The sequence below is a fragment of the Camarhynchus parvulus genome, chromosome 7 (assembly GCF_901933205.1).
Source record: "Camarhynchus parvulus chromosome 7, STF_HiC, whole genome shotgun sequence".
Taxonomy (NCBI): domain Eukaryota; kingdom Metazoa; phylum Chordata; class Aves; order Passeriformes; family Thraupidae; genus Camarhynchus; species Camarhynchus parvulus.
The window spans coordinates 22,090,268-22,110,780 of record NC_044577.1 but is presented as its reverse complement, the minus strand read 5'-3'; the positions used below and the strand labels follow the sequence as shown (position 1 = coordinate 22,110,780).

The 20,513-nt window shown below is 62.9% G+C and overlaps 1 protein-coding gene across 1 annotated transcript in view; it reads left to right on the top strand.

Moving 5' to 3' along the window:
• Positions 1–20,300, top strand: part of SPEG (striated muscle enriched protein kinase) — a 37,457-nt gene extending 17,157 nt beyond the window's left edge. Inside the window, 37 exon segments of the mRNA XM_030952538.1 lie at positions 440–622; positions 2,290–2,501; positions 2,774–2,862; positions 3,058–3,239; positions 5,286–5,546; positions 6,823–6,981; positions 7,118–7,307; positions 7,454–7,683; positions 7,862–7,981; positions 8,379–8,483; positions 8,594–8,800; positions 8,926–9,049; positions 9,437–9,609; positions 10,352–10,464; positions 10,649–10,817; positions 10,901–10,994; positions 11,349–11,549; positions 11,698–11,758; positions 11,959–12,036; positions 12,196–12,368; positions 12,474–12,500; positions 12,815–12,967; positions 13,187–13,229; positions 13,324–13,392; positions 13,523–15,716; positions 15,843–15,995; positions 16,069–16,185; positions 16,265–16,432; positions 16,684–16,806; positions 16,992–17,156; positions 17,339–17,707; positions 17,710–18,010; positions 18,098–18,337; positions 18,410–18,633; positions 19,111–19,186; positions 19,442–19,591; positions 19,830–20,300. Of these exon segments, the coding sequence (XP_030808398.1) occupies positions 440–622; positions 2,290–2,501; positions 2,774–2,862; positions 3,058–3,239; positions 5,286–5,546; positions 6,823–6,981; positions 7,118–7,307; positions 7,454–7,683; positions 7,862–7,981; positions 8,379–8,483; positions 8,594–8,800; positions 8,926–9,049; positions 9,437–9,609; positions 10,352–10,464; positions 10,649–10,817; positions 10,901–10,994; positions 11,349–11,549; positions 11,698–11,758; positions 11,959–12,036; positions 12,196–12,368; positions 12,474–12,500; positions 12,815–12,967; positions 13,187–13,229; positions 13,324–13,392; positions 13,523–15,716; positions 15,843–15,995; positions 16,069–16,185; positions 16,265–16,432; positions 16,684–16,806; positions 16,992–17,156; positions 17,339–17,707; positions 17,710–18,010; positions 18,098–18,337; positions 18,410–18,633; positions 19,111–19,186; positions 19,442–19,591; positions 19,830–20,037 (7,904 nt within the window). The 3' untranslated portion in view covers positions 20,038–20,300.
• Positions 20,301–20,513: the final 213 nt, after the last annotated feature.

The following is a 20,513-nucleotide window of genomic DNA, read 5'->3' as shown; positions in this document are numbered from 1 at the left end:
GGACTAGATGATCATCAGGGTGTCTTCCAACTCAAACCATTCTATGATTCTCCAGTGCTCTGGGCTGCTGTTGAGGCAGCTCAGGTGGTTTCCCGGGGCCAGAAGCTTAGGGCTGATGGCCTCCGGGCACGCTGTATCCAGGAAGTGCGCGGGGGCAGCTGGGCATCCAGGACCGGTGCCAGTCGCCAAAGCCAGGCAGAAGCCAAGCCGCTTTAATTCCCTATTCCAGCCTCCACTGGAGGGCAGGAGGATGTCAGGAAGCAGATAGGGACCAGCCACGGTCTCTCCGTCAGAGGGCCGTGGGATCCCGGGGCTACTTCCCGTAGCAAATGGGTCCTCAGGCCTGGCAAAGGAGCGCCTGGCCTCCCCGGGCCCCTGCGCGGGCCCCGGGAAAGCTCGGGCTGTCCTGCCCACGCGTGACCCCCGCCTCTGCCGGCAGTGTCCTGGAGGAAGGACGGGGTGCCGCTGCGGAGCAGCGCGACGCGCCCCATCAAGGCGGAGGGCGAGCGCCACACGCTGCTGGTGCGTAGCGCCCGGGTGGCGGACGCCGGGCTCTACACTGTCACCGCGGCCAACGAGGTGGGGGCCACCTGCTGCAGCGCCATCCTCAGCGTGCGGCCCGGTGAGTACCGCGGCTGGAGGGACGCCGGGACGCAAGGAGGGAGGCAAGGAGGGAGGCAGACAGGGAGGGAGCGAGGGCTGGCGCCGCGGCAGGCTGGCTGCCAGCTCTGCCGCTGCTGTCACTGGGAAGAAACCGGCTTCCTTACCCTACAAGGCTCGGTCTAAACCAAAGCAGCTGACGTGCTCCCGGCAGCCATGGAAGGATCCTACCGTGGGGGGAGCGGGGTTAGGCTGTGAGCATCCCCTGGCGCCCAGCAAGCAGCCCAGTGTCCGGCCCCCACACCTGCCCCGTGTCTCGCTAGACATGGGGGTACATCAGTCTGTTCTACAACGCGCAGACCATGTGGGTACCCCTGCCCTCAGCCTGCAGACCCTGTGGGTATTCCTACCTCCAGCATGTGCACCGTGGGGATATCCCAGCCTGCTCCTCACCCCGCAGATTGTGGGTATATCCCTGCGCTCCACTCCGCTGGCCGCGGGGAGACCCCCGCCCCACAAACCATCACCTGTGGGGACACCCTGCCCACCGAGCTGCTAGCAGGGAGAACCTCCCCGGCGCTGACCATGGGGATACCCAGTCCGCTGCAGCCCCAAACTCCATTCCAAGAGAGTGTTTCTGGGCGGCAGGCAGAGGCTCAGAGCCGCCCCTAGGGCTGGAAGAACCCAAAACTCCCCCGCTCCGTGGTTAGGCGGGACAGGACACCCAGGGGCAGCCGCGGCCGGGCAGGGCACAGCGGGGCACAGCGCTGGGGGCCGGGAGGGGCTCCGGCAGACCCCGGCCCGCCGCGGGCCCTCCCCCAGCTGCTGGCCCAGCCCCGGGGGCCGGCCGGCGCTGGGGCGGGGAGGGCTCAGCGGGCCGACGGCGCTGCGGGCTGGAGCGCCCGGCACCGGCGGCGCCGCGGGCACCGAGCGAGGGCGGTTCGGCGGCGTGGCGCGGGTCGGCTCGCGGGGCCGCCGTGGCCCCGGTGAGTGCGGGGTGCTTCGGGGGCGGGGGGTGCGGACAGGGGGAAGTCGGGCTCAGGCTCCCAGCTCTCCGCTGGAAGCTGCCCGCGGGTATCACGGAGGAGCGGGGACACAGCCCTTGCCCGGTACCGGGAAGGGCGCCCGCCACTCCCGGCGCGGGGCAGGGAGCTGAGAGCGCTCCGGCGGCCGGCCGGAGGGGGCCGGCACCCCCATGGTGGGGACTGGGCTCTGTCAGTCCCCTGTGCCGGTCACCGCTCTCCATCCCGTCCCCCGCAGGCCCCCGTATCCCGCACCCCGCGAGTCCCCCAGTCCGGCCCCCGATGGCGCGGACCGGCGGGCGGGCGGGCTGCAGGGGGGAGCGCAGCTGCCAATGTCACCTTCAGCCGTGCCGGCCCGGGCAGGGACAGCCATCCCGGGAATCCGGGCGGCTTAAGGATGGGAGCGCGGGCTGCTGCGTAAGAGCCACTTGAGCCCTGCTGTCGCCTTGCGGAATATCGCGTGCCCTTATCATCCCGCGGCGTGCTTGCCGCTCACCCCCTCCCCCGGCGCGGCCACGCACCCCTTCGCTGCCGGCCCTTGCCGAGCCGGGATGTGCCGCGGGGTGCGTGTCCACCCCTGTAATGCCGGGTAGGGGAAAGGGGTGCCCCAACCCGCCTGTCCGGCTCCGATTTCTGCCAGCTCCTTATCCAGCCTCTCCTGTGCTAGCACCCGCTGTGGAGCGGCATGGGAGCTTGCCCCCCGCCGTCGGCCAGGCCAGCCCCATCACATCAGACGAGGAGTACCTGAGCCCACTGGAAGAGTTCCCCGAGTCCGGCACCCCCCAGCACCGACCGGCCATGAAGCTGCAGCCAAGAGCCGAGCACGGGGCTGCCCGCGGCTCCCCTGAGACCACCTTCAAGGCTTCACCCACCTTCGAGGTGAGATAGCAAATCCCCCAGGACTGGTAGTGGGGTAGAGTGCCCTGTGACTCTGGTACCGTGGTCCTCGGTGCCAGGAGGTGCTGGGTCTCATCTTCCTAGCCCTTGACCTGATGTGGGGTCCTGCCAGCGCCTGGGCAGGCTCCACCCCACCAGCTTCCCTGGTACTCCTGTTGTGACAGGGGACAGACAGACAGCCCTGGGTGCAGTGGTGGGGTGCATGGTCCTGTGTGCAGACAGTGCTTGCTACTCTCTGACCCCTCTTTCCCCAGGTATCCTTGTCGGACCAGTCGGTGCTGGAGGGGCAGGATGTTAGCATGAGCGTCCGTGTCCGTGGGGAGCCCAAGCCCATCATTTACTGGTGAGTCCTGCTGCTCTCTGGGGTCACAACTAGGCAGAAAAGGAGGGGACAGGCACAGTGACCTCTCCATTTGGGGATGGTTGCACGGAGCTCTGATCCTGAGCAGGGAGTGTTGGAGAAGGTTTTTTTGGGGACAGCCAGGCTGGGTGTGCAGGGCCAGGTGTGACCACGATGCTCCGTCTCTGTCTGGAGCAGGCTGAGAAACAGGCAGCCAGTGAAGTATGGGCGCCGGCACCACGCGGAGGAGGCAGAGGGCGTGCGGGGGCTCTTCACACTGCACATCCTGGCGGCAGAGCACACTGACACCGGCTTCTACACCTGCAAGGCCGTCAACGAGTATGGCACCAAGCAGTGCGAGGCCAAGCTGGAGGTCAGAGGTAAAACTCCCTGAGTATGTCATTCAAGAACCTGAGAGGCCAACTGGCTCTAGTGCCCTGCATGAGCTGTGGAGAAGGCACCACTGCAGGCCCCCCACTTGGTGGTGTGACATAAGAAGGGGACAAGCCAGCTCCCCCTGTGGTGGCACAGGTGGGGAACAGGAAAGTGGAGCTGCGTGCCTGGGGCTGTCTGCAGAGGCTGGCCCTGCAGCAAAAGGCAGTCTGCCTTGCTGTCTCATCCAGATGCGCAGCCCTGGGTCCCACCTGTTGCCTGCTGTCCCAGAGCCCCCTTGATCTGACCCAGACCCAACTGCTTCTCACAGCCCAGCTTCACCCCATGTCGCCCCAGTGCTGCCCCTGGCTAACCAGGGAGGGCTTTTTGCCTTGGGGGCTCTGTAGGAAACTCCCTGCAGCTTGCTCCCTCCTTGCCCCAGGCTACCTGCCAGGCACAGGGCAACTTGCAGGGGGTCCCTCCCTGCCCATTTCCAGCAATGTCCCATATGTACAGGACTTCACTGTCCACTCCCCTTTCCTTGCTATCGCTCCTCAGCCCTGCTGTGGTCCCCCTAGGACCCCAAAGTGTGTGTGCATTTTGAGGGGGTGAGGGGGGAGTTGGGACTGATAGCCAGGCTCTGCCTGGTATCCCCAAGGCCAGGGAAGGGGCCTGTGGGGATGAGTGATGCTGCCTCCCTCCTCTTGCCCTTTGCTGTGTGTGCCCTGCTCCCCCAGCCCTCCCCGCTGATGGCTGCCTGAGCCCCCCTGAGCTGTGCCCATCCCAGCCCGGCCTTGGCTGCGCTGCTTGCACGCTGCCGGGATAGCGCTCCCAGCCTACAGCAAGGCGCGGCGGCACGGGGGCGGGAGCGGAAGCCCTCCCAGGGTCCCACGACGGGCAGAAGCCGGGCTGCAGGGGCGATGGCCCAACCCCGGCCCTTCTTGGGGGGCTCAGCAGATGACTCCGTGCCTTGCTGCCCACTCGCACCCCTCGTGCTGGCGCTGGTATGTGTGTCCGTGCCGCTCCCGTCGCTGCTGCACTAACCCTTCTGCTTGCTGACTGCGGTTTTTGTCTGTACGCAGGGGGAGTACGATAAGGGGGTGCATCTCTCAGAGCCGCGGCTGCGGGGCTCTTAGTTGGACACCTCTTAGGCAGTGGACCTCACCTTGTGTTATTACCTCCTTCTCCATCCGCCGCCTCGTCCTGGACGCACCGCGGGGACGCGCGGGCCCTCGACTGCGGGCCGGGGCTCGCCAGATGGCCGGGGCAGGCGTCACTGAGGCGGGGCGGGGGGAGCAGCAGGGGAGCAGCAGGCGCCCCCTCAGCCGGGCCAGGGTGCCCATATGATGCTGTCTTGTCTCTTGCTCCATCCGTTTGTCCCTGTCTGTGTGTTCTGCTGCCTCTCTCTTGCTGCCCAGGGAAAGGGAGCAGGGAGCTGAGCCCGCGGTTGCCGCCGTGCCGGCCAGGGCTGTAGGGAAGGAGCCGCAGTGCGGTGGGAGCTCTGTGACAGTCACCTTGGAGCGCGGGAGACAGGAGACCCCAGGGACCCCACCGGGGAACACCCTGCGTGAGGTGCAGGCGGGAGGGAGATCATTGGCCCCTTTGGCTCACGGTGGCCACTCAGGTGCCAGCTTGGCCACCAAGACACGTCCCTTGTAGCCCCAGGGCTTGGGTCCCTCAGGAGCATCCCCTGGCTGTGGGTCTCTTCTTCCCAGGGAGGGGGCTTGATGGGGAGGGCGGGCTGCGAGGCCGTGACCCTTTTTTTTTTGTAGCTCTAATAAAATCTGTTTGGTAAAGCGCTGTGTGGTGTGTTCCTGGCACGGACACCTCCCCTCACCCCCAGCCCCCTCCCTGCTCAGCTCTGCTTTCCACATCTCGCCTCCCATCCCACCCTTCCCTGCTGCACTCCCTGCCCGCTGCACCAGGCCCCCTCCCTGCATGAACCACTGCCCTGCATGTACTCCCACTCCATCCCTGCTACCTCTCATGGTTGCTTTTCAGTTGCTGAGATGCATCTCTCTCTTTCTTTCTCTCTCTCCCCCCTCCCCGGGCAGCTCGCCCCGAGTGCCAGTCCCTGGCCATCGTGGTTCCCCTGCAGGACTTGGTGGTCGGGGCGGGGGAGCTGGCGGTCTTTGAGTGCATGGTGGCCGGCCCGCCAGACATGGACGTGGACTGGCTGTCCCGGGGCCGGCTGCTCCAGCCTGCACTGCTCAAATGCAAGATGCATTTTGATGGGCGCAAGTGCAAGCTGCTGCTCACCTCTGTGCATGAAGATGACAGCGGAATCTACACCTGCAAGCTCAGCACTGCCAAAGGTAAGCGGTGGGCGTGCAGCTCCCCCAGAGGGGGTCTCACTCAGGGCTTGGCCCTAGCGGGGTGGAAAGACCCCCTCTACCTTGGGCTCAGAGCTCTTGTTCCCAGGGATGCAGCTGTGAGCGCTGGAGATGGGGTACAGGGAGACAGGGGGATAGGGAATGGGTGGTAGCCCCAGGTGGTAGGAAGATTTCTCAGGGAGACCTGGTGTGCATCAGTTCTTGGACTCCGGCACCCTGAGCCCTGCAGCTCTGTCCCACCCCACTCCAGTCAGCTCCTCTGCCAGCATGCATGAGGCTCCCTGAAACCTGGGAAGATGCATTCGTTCCATGGTTGCACCAGGTGGATGCAGGCCTGGAGTCCAGCTGTCCCTGTCCCCTGGCTTCAGAGCTTCTGGGCATCCTGCTCCAGTACTGATGTGCCTCTGCTGGCTTGGGAGGTGGTGGGAAAATGGACAGGGAGTCAGGGCTTCCCAGCCTCTCCCACCAAACCATCACTGATGGCAGCTCAGCAAGAGCTGCATGGGCCTCAGTCCCATGGCTCTGACATACCTGTGCCTGTGCATGCTGCCCACAGCTGTGACCCACGCAGAGTCCACTCTCCTGCCCACCTAGGCAGCTGGGCTGGGGGGCATTGCAGGGAGAAGCAGCATTCCCTGCACCCTGTGGTTGGTGCCTGTGCAATCCTCCATGAAGGAGGCTGTATTCCCATGGGGCTTTGAAGGCAGCAGCAGTTTGGGGCTCAGGCAGGTGAGGGTGTGCCTGAGAATTGTGTTGCCCATCCTTACCCAGAGTGGGTGACAATACTGTCATTGCAAAGTGGTCCCTGCTGGAAGTCCCCTCACCTGGAGCATCGAGCCTGCTCGTGTCTCCATGCTGCTCCTTGGATGCTGCATGTGCTGGCACTACCTGCTCGAGCATTGCTGCCCCATTCCCAAGGGGATAGGCCAGCTGTGATCTCCTGCCCTGTGGGGAGGACAGGGCATCCTCCCACCCACCTTGCTCTGGCACCTGTACTGCTGTGCAGAAGGGAAAGAGGTGCCTGCTGCCATCAGAGCCCCAGCCCTGGGCAGGGGGACCTTGTACACATTTGTGCCCCCCTGCCCTGCACAGGGTCAGAGCCTGGAACCCCACACACCCGGGGTCACCCACACCATGTGTGGGGTATGCTCACCCACAGCCACACTGGTTGCTGGGCTGCAGCCAGGGGGTGTCACAGGCTGCTCCTGCCCTGCACAGGCATGTGCTGTGGGGCTCACAGTGCCTGCTCTCCTCGCAGATGAGCTGACCTGCAGTGCCCGGCTGATGGTGCAGCCCTCTGTGCAGCCGCTCTTCACCCGCAAGCTGGAGGATGTGGACGTGGTGGAAGGGCGGACAGCGCGCTTTGTCTGCATGATCAGCGGGACTCCCCCTCCGACGGTTACCTGGACTCACTTTGGTAACCCCCAAGCTCAGAGAGCTTGCCAAGGGCCCTGCAGGGAGACCTCATCCCCTTGGGGGCTGCACACTAAGGCTGCACCTGGCTGGGACTGGAGGGGATGCTGCTGCTGATGGTGGTGTGTGTTTCTGCACAGGCCTGCCAGTGCAGGAGGGGGAGAACGTGCGGATTCAGCAGGACGGAGGGCTGCACTCGCTGGTCATTGTGCACGTGGGCAGTGAAGATGAAGGGCAGTACAAGGCAATCGCCAGAAACATCCATGGCCATGTGGAGTGCTCTGCTGAGCTCTATGTGGAGGAGCCACGGCCATCTGCAGCCTCCCAGATGTAAGAGTTGGATGGTCACTGGAATCTGCTTCCCCCTGCTCACTCCCCTCTGGAGTATACAACAGGCTTACACAAAGCCTGGGGCTGGGGCTGAGCTGGGGGCACTGCACCGTGCTCCCATCGTGAGCATCTGCGGGCTCTTGCAGCTCTAAGCTGGAGAAGATGCCATCTATCCCGGAGGAGCCAGAGCAGGTGGAGACAGAGACAGAGTGCTTCACCATGCCTGATTTCCTGAAGCCACTGCACAACCTGGACGTGGTGGAGTCAAAGGAGGCCATGCTGGAGTGCCAGGTGGCCGGGATGCCCTACCCCTCCATCACCTGGTACCACAATGGCTCCCGAATTGACAGCACTGATGACCGCAAGATGATGCAATGTAGGACTCCTCGTTGCCTTCCCCATCCCCTGGGGTCCCTCTACATGGGGTGGGAGAAGGGGAAACACCCTTGGAGGAGGCATCACCCCCTAGACCTTTTCACCCCATGAGGCAGGAAGAGGAGCTCTGTGCTGCTTAGCTGGTAGGGTCTTACCTGTGTCCCCCTGTTCTCCACCAGATAAAGACATCCATCGTCTGGTATTCACGGCTGTGAGCCACGCACACGCTGGTGTCTACAAAAGTGTCATTGCCAACAAAGTGGGGAAGGCCACGTGCTATGCACACCTCTATGTCACTGGTAAGCAGCAGCAGACACCACCTGGGATGTGTGGCCACTCACTGCCACCCTGCCAGGCTGTGACCCAGGATCGTCGTGAGGTCCTAGGGGAATAGGATCACAGGGCAGTTTAGGTTGGAGGGGACCTCAGGAGGTCTCTAATCCAACCTAAAAGTGGGGCCAGCAGTGCAGTTCTCATCTTGTGTGGTCAGTAGCCATCCCTGGACCACTAGGTCCTGCATGAAGCTTGCTGGCAGTGCCAGACCCACAGGGGCTGGCAGGCTGAGCCCCCACCAGGAAACCAGAAATTACTGGTCTCATCCATCCCCGCAGCCAGTATCTCCCAGAGCATGAGGCAGATGCCCTGATAAGCTGGGGCAGTGGCTATGCTTACATTCCTGCCCACCTCCCCCTGCAGATGTGGTGCCAACCCCCCCAGACGGGCCCCCCACTGTGGCCTCAGTGACTGGCAGAGCCATCACGCTGACCTGGAACAAGCCCAAGTGGCTGGATGCTGCCATAGGTAAGGGGACAGGCTATGGGCAGGAAGATGGCAGGGGGTGGGCAGTGCCTGATGGGGTGTACAGGGTAGCTCCATGCCAGGGGCTCTGCACTGACCCTCTCCCCTTTCAGACCCTAACTCGGTGACCTACGTGGTGCAAATGCAAGTGCTGGGCACGATGCAGTGGGTGGTGCTGGTGACCGGCGTGCAGGACACCACCTACACAGTGCACAGGCTGACCAAGGGTGCCCAGTACCTCTTCCGTGTCATCACTGCCACTCCCAAGAGCAACAGCAAGCCCTCCCCACCTGTGGGGCCCGTGCAGCTCCTGGACCGGGGTGAGAAGGGCAGTGGGGAGGGAGTGGGTAGCTGGGGTAGAGGTCTCTGTCCCTTGCTGGGTGACAAGCTGCCCAGGGCTGGGTGGCATGGAGTGGGCAGGGGTTGGTGAAAATGCATTTGGCAGGTCCCTACCTGGAGGAGGCCCCAGTCATCCTGGACAAGCCAGACGTGGTGTATGTGGTAGAAGGCCAGCCAGCCTCCATCACCATCACCATCAACCACGTGGAGGCCACTGTCACCTGGAAGAGGTAGGACATGGCACTGTGCCTTGTTGCCTGCCCTGTGCCTAGCATAAGCCCACAGGATGCACATAGAAGGACTTCCGCCTCTCCATGCAGCCCACTGTGTGTGGGGTGGGCTCCTTCCCTGGGGCTGGGCTGGATGTGTGCACAAGGATGATGTCCAGGGCTCTGAGGAGTTGTGGGGGCGGGTTGTGGGGTGTTATCTGTAGGGTATTAAGGGGCAAGAGCCATTGAGGAGGCAGAGCTAGCAATGGGATGGGAACTGGGGCTGTGGGATGGGAACTGGGGCTGACTGTGGGTAAGAAGGTGGTCCTGGGGCTGTGGGGTGGGATCTATCAGTGGGGCAGTTGTTCTGCCTGTGGAGCTGTGAGGTGACAGCTGCTGTGCTTGCAGGGCTGGGCAGGTGCTGGGGGAACTGGAGGGCACATGTGAGATGATGATGCCAGACGATGACCAGCACTGCCTGCGTCTGCTGCGCGTGGGCCGGGGGGCTGGGGGGCTGCTGGCCTGTGAGGTGAGCAACCGCCACGGCACTGCCCACTGCACCCTGCACCTCCGCCTCGCAGGTACGTGCCCCTGCACGGGGAGGGTGTCCCTCTGCTGGGGGGTGCCACCCTATGGTGCTCCAAGCCCATATGCTGGGGGGGCATTGCCCCATGGTGCACCATGCCCATGTGCCATGGGGCCACTGCCCCATAGTGTGACACTGCTCCTCAGTCCTTCACACTCGTATGTTGTGGCAATTCCGATCTGTAGGGTGGCAATCATGGAATTGATAAGCCACGAACATTGGCACTGCTGCCTGGTGTCTCATACCCATGTGTGACCTGGGCAGAGGTGTCCCATAAGTGTGTACTTGGGGAGGCAGTGCCTCATGGTGTCCCTTAGCCATGGGTGCCATGGGTGGCACTGCTGCAGGGTGTCCCATCCCTGAGTATACTTGGGAGGCACTGCTCTCAGTGCCCTATAGCCAAGAACCATAAGGGACACCTCCACAGTGCCCCACAGTACCCCACATCCATATGTAACGAGAGATGGATTCCCACAGTGCCCCATGCCTGTGTGCTGAGAATGGCACTGCTCCACAGTGCCCCACTCCAAAGGCAAACTGCTGAATGCTGCTGCAGACACATGCCATTGGTGGTTTGCCCAGTAGAGGAGTCCCACTTCCACATGCATTGGAGTGGCACTGCCCCATGTCACTCCATGCCCCTACCCCTACTTGCAGCACCTCGCAGCTGTACGCTCTGTGCCACTGGCAGGGGGCTGGCACTGCCCCACGGTGCCCCATGCCCCATCTCTTGGCAGAGGCACCGCGTTTTGAGTCCATCATGGAGGACATCGATGCCCAGGAAGGGGAGACACCACGATTCGCTGTGGTGGTGGAGGGGAAACCACTGCCGGACATCATGTGGTACAAGGTGGGCTGGGAGCCCCCAACCCCTTCCTGAACCATATTCCCACCAGACCCACACATTTCACAGCCTCACCGGGGTTGCTGCACTGGTGATAAAGGATGTGTCCTATGCCCCACCCATGGGGAAAGGGTGGTGGGAGTTGGTCAGGGATGGGACAGGACGCCCCCAATACCCCTGCTACCCTCAGGATGGGGAGCTGCTGGAGGAGAGCAGCCACCTGAGCTTCGTGTATGAGGACAATGAGTGCTCGCTGGTGGTGCTGGGTGCTGCCGAGCCTGACAGTGGTGTCTACACCTGCACAGCCAAGAATCTGGCTGGGGAGGTCTCCTGCAAAGCAGAGCTGGTGGTGCAGGCAGGTATGGCTGACTGGCTCCCCAGCCCCGGATGGCAGAGCCTGGATGTCTGGCTTGCCCCTTGCCAGCGCCTTTCCTTCTCCCAGCCCAGCCCACTGCGGATGCTGCCATGGAGGAGGATGCGCTGCACAAGGCACGACGCCTGACCGACTACTATGATGTGCACGAGGAGATCGGGAGGTAGGTGGGCCCCGGCAGGATGGGACATCCTGGGCACTGCAGGGACTGGGGCACTGGAGCCAGGCTGCACCCTGGGGCTCCGACATAGGGCACTAAGCTCCATTATATGCCCGATCTTGGTGTGCTGGGGCTCCTCTCAGCTGTCAGGGGATGCTCCTGTGCCAGCTTAGGCTGGGGACCTGGCATGGTCAGAGAAAAGCCCAGCTTGGGGTCTCTGTGCCTCTGTAACAGAGGCAGCTGAGGCTGCAAGCAGCTCCCTGCAGAGTGGGTGCCTGTGCCAGCTGCTCAGGGAAGGGGGAGCTCTCCTGCTCACACACCTTCTTATCCTCCCTTACCCCTACTGCTGAATTGCAGGGGGGCTTTCTCCTATCTGCGGAGGGTGACAGAGAAGAGCACCCGGCTGGACTTCGCCGCCAAGTTCATCCCTGGGAGGACCAAGGCCAAGCAGTCGGCGCGGAGGGAGCTGCACATTCTGTCTCAGCTGGACCATGAGCGCATCGTCTTCTTCCACGATGCCTTTGAGAAGAAGAATGCCGTCATCGTGGTCATGGAGCTGTATCCTCTGGGCACTGCTCCATGGGTGCACAGCACAGGGGAGGAGGGGAGGCTCTTACAGGGGACAGGTGGGCAGAGTGGGTGCAGAGGAGCTGGGTGTGGGGCACAATGGAGCATGGAATTTTTATGCTTCTTGACTGGGGCCCAGATGCTCTGAAGAAGAACTGCTGGATAGGATGGTGAGGAAGCCCTCAGTGTGTGAGTCGGAGGTGAGTGAACGCTGTGGGAGCAAAGTGATGTGGAAGGGAGGGATCCTGGGGACAGTGGTGTCTGTCCCAGCCTAGAAATGTGTAGTGCTTATTGTATCAGGCTACTAAGGGGGCCACAGCCCTCATTCTCCTCTGCATAGGGTCAGTGTGCAGCTGACTCCCGTTTGGGCTGCCCACTCTTCTCACTCCATCTCTTGCAGGTCCGCTCGTACATGCGGCAGGTCCTGGAAGGGATCTGCTACCTGCACCAGCACAGTGTCCTGCACCTGGACATCAAAGTGAGTGAGAGTCTTTATAGACTCTTCCTGCCCGGTGCCTCCAGTGAAGGGCTCCTGGTGCACTGGGTGGGGAGTGGTCCTGCTGAGAGGGAACATTCATTCCCTGGGGAAAGCCCCTGCATCCTGCCAAGCTCCCCTCTGCTCTGCACTGTCCTGTAGCCAGAAAACCTCCTGATGGCAGATTTGAGCAGCGAGCAGATCCGGATCTGTGACTTCGGCAATGCACAGGAGCTGACGTCTGAGGAGCCACAGTACTGCAAGTATGGCACCCCTGAGTTCGTGGGCCCTGAGATTGTCAACCAGACGCCTGTCTCCAGCGTCACTGACATCTGGTAAGGGCGGCCCTTGGGTGGTCGGTGGGCTCCCTGCTGTGCCAGGAGAGACTGGGCACCCTGGAGGGTTTGTGATGTGCATTAACTGTGCTCTCCTCTCTGCAGGCCTGTGGGGGTTATCGCATACCTCTGGTAAGTGCCCCGGTGTGTCTCCACAGGAGAGACACCCTTTCCACCCCCTCACCAGCTCCAGAGCTGAGGCTGTGACCATGCACATGACTCCTTACAGACTCAGCCTCCTTTGCAGCTGCTCCTACCCCTGCCCTCCCCATGGCACCAGGGCTGAAGTCTGAGGTCCTGTCCTCAGCATCCCATACTTGCCATGCTGTTTCCCATGTCCCCATGACCCCAGAGATGGGGTCTGGGGTCCTGTCCTCAGTTCCCTGTATTTTCCATGTTGTTTTTCATGGCCCCATGGCCCAGTGACAGTGTCTCCTCCTTGGCAGCTTGACAGGGATCTCCCCCTTTGTGGGGGAGAATGACAAGACAACGCTGATGAACATCCGCAACTACAATGTGGCATTTGAGGAGAGGATGTTCCAGGGGCTCACCCGGGAAGCCAAGGGCTTTGTCATCAAAGTGCTGGTCAATGACAAGCTGTGAGTACTGCAGGGTTCCCTTCCCCATCCCCTGCCCCTTCAGCATGAGCTTTGTGCTCAAGGGAGGGTGGGGACCCCCATGCATCAGGGTGCCCAAGGGCAAGGCTAGCTGCACAATTCTGCTGGGGTGCACCATGGGCAGCCAGACTCTCCTGCCCTTTTTCCCCTGGCCAAAGCCTGTGGTCCTGGGTGTTCTCACCCAATGGTGTCGGTTCACAGGAGACCCAATGCAGAACAGACCCTGGAGCATCCCTGGTTTAAGGTGAGTCTGGGCTCGGAACTAATGCCAAGAGGCCAAGGGGTTCCCTGAGCCTGCTGCAGGCTCCAAGGGACACCGTTGTTCCCTCACCCCACAGACACTGGCAAAGGGGAAGGTCATCAGCACCGACCACCTCAAGCTCTTCATCTCCCGTCGGAAATGGCAGGTGAAGGCAGGGGCTGGGGAGGGACAGGGCAGGTGGGACTGTGTCTTGGGCAGGATGGGGGGATGTGTAATGGCAGGATGATGCCATGCCACGCACCTGAGCCTGACCCAGCCCTCTCTGCTGGCTGCAGCGCTCACAGATCAGCTACAAGTGCAACATGGTGCTGCGGCCGATCCCAGAGCTGCTGGAGGACACGTCCAACCACCTCTCCATCGCCGTGCCCCGGCATCTCAAAGAGTCACCAGCGCTGTCATCCTCCTCAGACTCAGACGACCTGGATGAGCTGCCCTTCATACCCATGCCACACCAGGTGGAGTTCTCTGGCTCCCGCATGTCACTCAATGAGATCCCCACAGACGATGAGACCATTGGGACATCCGAGGGGCTGCAGCCGGAGGGGGATGCGTCTGCCATGGAGTGGCAGAGCCAGGGCACAGGGAAGCCTGGGGTGGCCCTGGGGAAGCGGCCAAGGAGTGCTGGGCCACGGCGACCATGTGCAGAGGTGGAGGCAGCTGGTTCCTCTGATGAGGAAGCCCCTGAAGCCCAGAAGCGGCCGGAGTATCCTCGCAAAGCCATGAGGAAGGGTTCCAGCCTGGAGTCCCCAGGGAGTGCCCGTCGGGGAGAGCTGAAGAGGGGCAGCTCTGCTGACAGCGCCCTGCTGCTCCAACAGCTCCAGGGGACTGAGGAGGGGGCTGAGGCAGCCCGGGGCCCCCGTGAGGCCCTAGCCAAGGCAGCCTCCATGGAGTTGCCAAGGAGAAAGATGGTCTGGGGGGAGGATGATCATGCCCAGCGCCTGGAGCTGATGCGGCAGCGACTGCTGCGGGGTAGCTCTGGGGACAGCAAGGTCAGTGGCCTGCGGGGTCCCCTCCTGGAGACCCTGGGGGTCAGCCCTGACAAGAAAGTCTCACGGTCAGCCCGCCTGGAGGCTCCAGCCATGCCACGGCTGGTGCGGGCAGCCTCCAGTGAAGCCACCTCGCCGCGCCTCCTCCCCACTGAGTGCCGGCTGCAGAAGAGCAGCTCCTTCAGCCACGGGGACGCAGAGCCTGTAGTCCGGCACCGACGCTCCGGTGCGCCCCTGGAGATCCCGGTGGCCTGCCTGGAGGCCCAGCGGCTCAAGGAGTCCCCCTCTCTCTCTGCCCTCTCTGATGCTCGGCCCACAGTGCCACCAGACACCCCAAGCACACCAACGCCCCCTCCAGCAGAGATCTCTGTTCCCCAGGCTGGCCCTGCAAAGGCCGCCTCAGGGAGGAGGCGCATCCCTGAGGAGCATGGCCCACCTGGGGCCGGCAAGGCTGCCACCACCACAGGGAAGAAGCCCACGGACAGGGGACAGGAAGAGAAGACACCCACCAAGGCTGCTGGAGCCAGTGGGGAGGGGGCTGCGAGGACAGGAGCTCCCACCCCACCAAAGTCCACAACCCCTGTTCCCCAAACTCACATAAAGTCTTCCTATGCCAAGATGATGCAAGTCATGGGAGGTATTCAAGGTGAGGAGACAGGCACCGAGGAGCCCCCACTGACCACCAATGAGCCCCCACCAAACATCAAGGAGACACCACCAGCCAGCCCTGCAAAGCCCCCTACGCCAGCACCAGCAGCAAGGAGGGAGGTGAAACCCACCGGCTCCTCCAGCTCCTTGGTCATCCAGGACATCGATTCGGAGGAGGTCTTTGAGGCCAAGTTCAAGCGGAGCCGCGAATCATCCCTCACCCGGGGACTGAAGCGCCTCACCCGCTCCCGCTCCGAGGACCGGCACCTGGCCGGCCCCCCAGCCTCTGACGAGGGCATCTACCGTCCTACACCGGCCGGCGTGCCCCTGGAGCTGCGCAGGGACCGGCCCACCGGGCTGGCGGCCAAGTCCAAGTCGGTGCAGGACCTGCATGAGGTGGAGAAGGATGGAGGCTTCTTCCGGAGGATGTCCATACTCCTCAAGCGGACCCCGCCGGCTGAGAGGAAGAAGAGCATGGGGGAGGACGGAAGCACTGAGACCCCACCTGGTGGGCGCCGCTTCTCCTGGAGCATGGCTCTGGCCAGCTCCAGGGAGCGGAGGGACTCAGAGAGCCTCAAGTCAGAGCCGGGGGGTGGTGGGGAGAGCGAGTCACCGGCGGTGGCTGTGCGGAGGAAGATCAGCGCCACGATGGAGCGGGTCTCGGCGCGGCTCCGCAGCGTGTCGGATGAGCGGCCGGAGGGCGAGGGCTCCCGGCAGCTCCGTCGCGCCAGCTCCGAGGGTGAGAGCTTGCGGCCGGGGCCCGCCCCTGCTCCCGCTCCTTCCTCCGAGTCCCTGCGCTCCGAGGCCAGCACAGGCTCCTCTGCCTCTGCCAAAGGTGAGCGATGAGGGGCGATCCCGCGGGGCACTCCTGCGGGCACCCCACGGCCCAGTCGCTGTGGGTACGGCAGGTGTGGCCGCCCTGGCCTGGCCCCGCTCTCTCACCTGCCATGGGTGCCCACAGGTGGGGGTGACACTCAGAAGAGGTCCCGCTGGGAGCGCTGGGGGCTGTCCCGGGGCAAGAAGGAGAAGATGGCCTCACAGCCCAGCATCCCCTCCAGCCTTCTGCGGGAGGAGGGACTCGCCGCCGGCCGGCCACACACACCCAGTGAATCGGGTAGGTGCAGCCCCAGGACGGGATGGCGGGTGTGTATCCCCACCCCAGCCTAACCCGCCACTCTGCTTTCCAGATTTCCCCCCTATTTTCCACATCAAGCTGAAGGACCAGGTGCTGCTGGAGGGCGAGGCGCTGACCCTCTGCTGCCTTCCTGCTGGCAGCCCAACCCCACGGATCCTCTGGATGAAAGGTGGGGCGCTGCCCGCACTGCCTCGGTGGGTGGGCTCTGACAGGCACTGCATCATCCCACTCCTCTTCTCCCCCTACAGACAAGAGGTCCCTGCAGCCCGACAGTGGGCTGAACGTTGTCTCCTGCAAGGACGGACGTCAGATGCTCACCATTGCCAAGGTCTCCAGGAAGGATGCAGGGCTGTACGAGTGTGCAGCCGCCAACATCCTGGGCACAGCCATCAGCTCCTGCACGCTGGCTGTAGCACGTAAGGAGCCTGGGGGGTCCTCGGGAGACAGGAAGGGCACAAGTCGGGCACGTGGCTGGGGATCAGTTGGTGCAGCTCGCTAGAGTACTGCTCTCTTGGGGCATGCAAGAGACGGGGGCTTTTGAAAGAGGACTGGTTTTACATGAGCATTTCCAGCATCTCTGAACCCATGTGTTGTTATGCCCTCTCACTGCAGCAGCTCTGCTCTGCCCTGTCTGAACACCCAGCCCACCCTGTCTGTACCCTTGCAGGGCTCCCTGGGCGGCCAGGTACGCCGGAGATCCCCCAGAAGTACAAGAACACGGTGCTAGTGCTGTGGAAGCCCGCTGAGAGCAAAGCCCCCTGCACCTACACGCTGGAGCGCAGACTGGAAGGTGTGGGGCTGCCTCCCATCCCCTGGGAGCCACAGCCAGGAATATGGGCTCATGGAGGGGCACCTAGGACAAAAGTGCCCAATGTCCTCGCTGTCCCCTGTGGCTTGGCAGAATCAAGGACAGGGGACAGTGGGCTGCCCCTGTCCCTGGTGTGCCCTCGCCTTACCTTACTTCTGCTTTGGCAGGGGAGCACGAGTGGAAGATTGTCAGCACTGGTATCACTGACTGCTACTTCAATGTGACTGAGCTGCCTCCAGGGAGCACTGCCAAGTTTCGTGTGGCCTGTGTCAACAAGGCTGGGCAGGGACCCTACAGCAACCCCTCAGTAAAGGTGCATCTTGAGGCAGCAGGTGAGCAAGCTCTGTCCCATAGGCATGGAGTGGCTATGGGGCCACCTGTGACCTCTGGAGTGCTTTGGGGATCCTTGAGTCCCATGGAATCTCCCCCCCAGGGCTTTGGGAAATGAGGTGCCACTTACAGCCCACTCCTAACTTTCCCCCACCTGGCTCACACCTCCCTTTGCTCCCTGTAGATGCTGGAGCTGCCCCAGCCAAGGATGTTGCTGTCCCCGTTCCTGAGAAGGTGGCTTCCAGCCGGTCAACCCAGACACCCGAGGAGCACGTGGAGCCGGTGGCTGCAGGGGCCCCTCCCACCACACCACCACGAAAGCACAAGGGAGTGGTACAGAAGGCAGCTGGAGCAGAACAGGAGGGTGCCCCCACAGGGGTCCCTCCACCTCCTGCCCCCCGTGAAGAGGGAGTGCCACCAGATCCTGAGCTTCCACCCAACATCACTGTCTATGTGCCTCCTGAGCTGATGTTCACTCCTCCTCGGACTGCTGCCTCTCCTCATACAGACACCCCCACTCTGGGCTCCCCTGCACCTCCCACGGACACTTCCCCCCGCCCCAGGCTCTGTCTCCTTCCAAGTCCCCCACCGTTTCCCCAGTGTCAACCACGCCCAGCTCAGCCCCCACACCATCTCCCACCCCCAACACCACACCTTCCCGGAAGATGCCTCCCTACATGGTAACCTCCTTCATCTCCATGCCCCCCACATCACCCCCTGCGCCGGAGCCCACCACCACTCCCCCACCCTCCAAGGAGCCCCCAGCTGCTAGTGGGGTCCCAGGGGCAAAAGACAGCACATCACTGCGGCAGGGCATCCCCCAGAAGCCATACACCTTCTTGGACGAGAAAGCAAGGTGAGTAGTGGTAGGACAAGGTGCTCTGCCAGGGGTGTTCTTGCAGCACCCCACACCAGGGATGCTGAATCCTGCCCTATGCCGCAGAGGCCGTTTTGGGGTGATCCGGCTCTGCAAGGAGAATGCCACAGGGAAGCACTTCATGGCCAAGATTGTGCCCTACGAGGCAGAGCGGAAGCAGAGCGTGCTGCAGGAGTACGAGATCCTCAAGGCGCTGCACCATGAGCGCATCATGGCCCTGCATGAGGCGTACATCACCCCCCGCTACCTGGTGCTCATCTGCGAGAACTGTGCTGGCAAGGAGATCCTCTACAGCATCGTGGACAGGTACAGGGGGGCACAGGGCCACCAGGGACAGTGGCTGGTATGGGGCTACCTGCTGATGGCACCTGCCCCCAGGTTTCGCTACTCGGAGGATGACGTGGTGAGCTACGTACTGCAGCTCCTGCAGGGCCTCGAGTACCTGCATGGCCGCCGCATTGTGCACCTCGACATCAAGCCAGACAACATCATCGTCTCAGGCACAAATGCCCTCAAGATCATCGATTTTGGCAGTGCCCAGACCTACAACCCACTTGTGCTGCGGCAGCTGGGGCGGCGTGCTGGCACCCTGGAGTACATGTGTGAGTGGGGCACCACAGGTGTAGTGGCGTGGGGGACAGGACAGAACTGGGGCATGCTTATTCCCAAAGGTGTGCATGTATGCCTATGCTCTGGGGGACTTGGGAATGGGGAGGAACTGTATCCTTGGGGAAGGTGGGAGGCCTTTGGGGTGCTGGGAGTGTATGCAAATTTCTTTAGCATTGCTGGGGTCAGTGGGAGAGTCTGGGTGCTGTGGGGCAGTTGGGGCATCCTTGGAGGCTGGTTGGGCTCTGTCAGGGTGTCGCAGTGTCAGGGAGGGGTGTTGGAGGGTGCAGTAGTGGAGTGCTGTGGCTGCTGTGGGTGCTTGGCTGCTATGGGCGTTGGGAATGCTGTGGGTGTTGGGGATCCTGGGGATCTGGGGCTTCTGTAAGTGCTGGGGATACTGTGGATGCTGTGTGTGCTGGGATGCTGGGGCTGGTGTCTCTGTGTATATGACAGACCTGCTCCCCTGCCCACAGCGCCAGAGGTGGTGAAGGGAGACCCAGTGGGCTCTGCAGCAGATGTCTGGGGTGTTGGCATCCTCACCTACATCATGTAAGACAAGGGGTCGGGGGATGAGAACCTTGAAGTGTAGTCAGCCCCACCCAGGGCTCGGTGCCACAGAGGACACCAAGCTAACGGAGGGCTAAGGGATGCTGTTAGCCCAGCAGACCCTTCCCAGCTGGACATGGGGAGATGAAGACACTCTGGGTAGCTGTGGCTTTTCAAACCAGGGATGGGGGGGAAGTGGGACAGCAAGTACCCTCCCACCACTGTCCCCCCAGCCCATCACCCCCTCCACCACCACAGGCTCAGTGGGCGGTCCCCATTCTTTGAACTGGACCCCATCGAGACGGAGAACCGCATCCTGGCAGGGCGCTTTGATGCCTTCAAGCTGTACCCCAACGTCTCACAGGCTGCTGCCCTCTTCATCCGCAAGGTCCTCACTGTCCACCCCTGGTGAGTGCCCAGCCCAGCCAGGGAGGACACATGGCACCGGACTGTGCCTGTGGCTGAGCCAGCCCCTGCCACATGGGACCCCTCCAGATATCCTCAGTGGGAGCCTGGAGTCCATCGCTGCTCTTGGACAGGGCTGGGACCCCTGGGTCTTGCAGGGCAAGGGTGCTGGCTGGGTTTGGGGGTTGGAGCAGCAGAGGGCACCCCAGAAGTCCCTGACAGAGAGCCGGCTCTGCCGCAGGAGCCGCCCCACGGTGAAGGACTGCTTCGCCAATGCCTGGCTCCAGGACGCCTACCTGATGAAGCTGCGCCGCCAGACCCTGACTTTCACCACCAACCGCCTCAAGGAATTCCTGGTGGATCACCAGAGGCGCCGCGGCGAGGCCGTCACAAAGCACAAGGTCTTACTGCGCTCCTACCAGGGCGGCCAGCCACCAGGGCCACAGTAACTGCTGCCTTGGCCACGGCCACCAGGGGCCGGGGAGCCAGAGGAACATTCCATGGGCCGCAGTACGGGGCGGCTGAGGAGGAGCCGGGACGCGCCAGGATGAGTCCATGGACCTCACGTGCTGCTGTCAGGGGTGATGGTGGCCAGCAGCGTCATTTTGGCAGTGCCGATGAAGAGGAGGTGCTGCCGCAGCCAGACCAGCAGTGGGGTCCGGCAGTGGGAGGGTGGTGGGAAGCCTTGCTGCAAGGAACAGAGAATGTGGCAGAAGGTCGGGGGAAGAATGGGATGCAGGCAGAGGGGCAAGGGAAGCCCCCGGTGGGAGGGGAAGAGCTGCCAGCTTGCTAGCCAGTCCTGGCCACATGGGTCCCATCAGGCGTGTGCCTTACACTGCAGCCTGCAGCTGCCCCTGGCCACGGTGTGCCAGTCCTCGTGCTCCCCCTGGTTTGCACACCAGCACCAGAAGACTGAGGTTGCTCC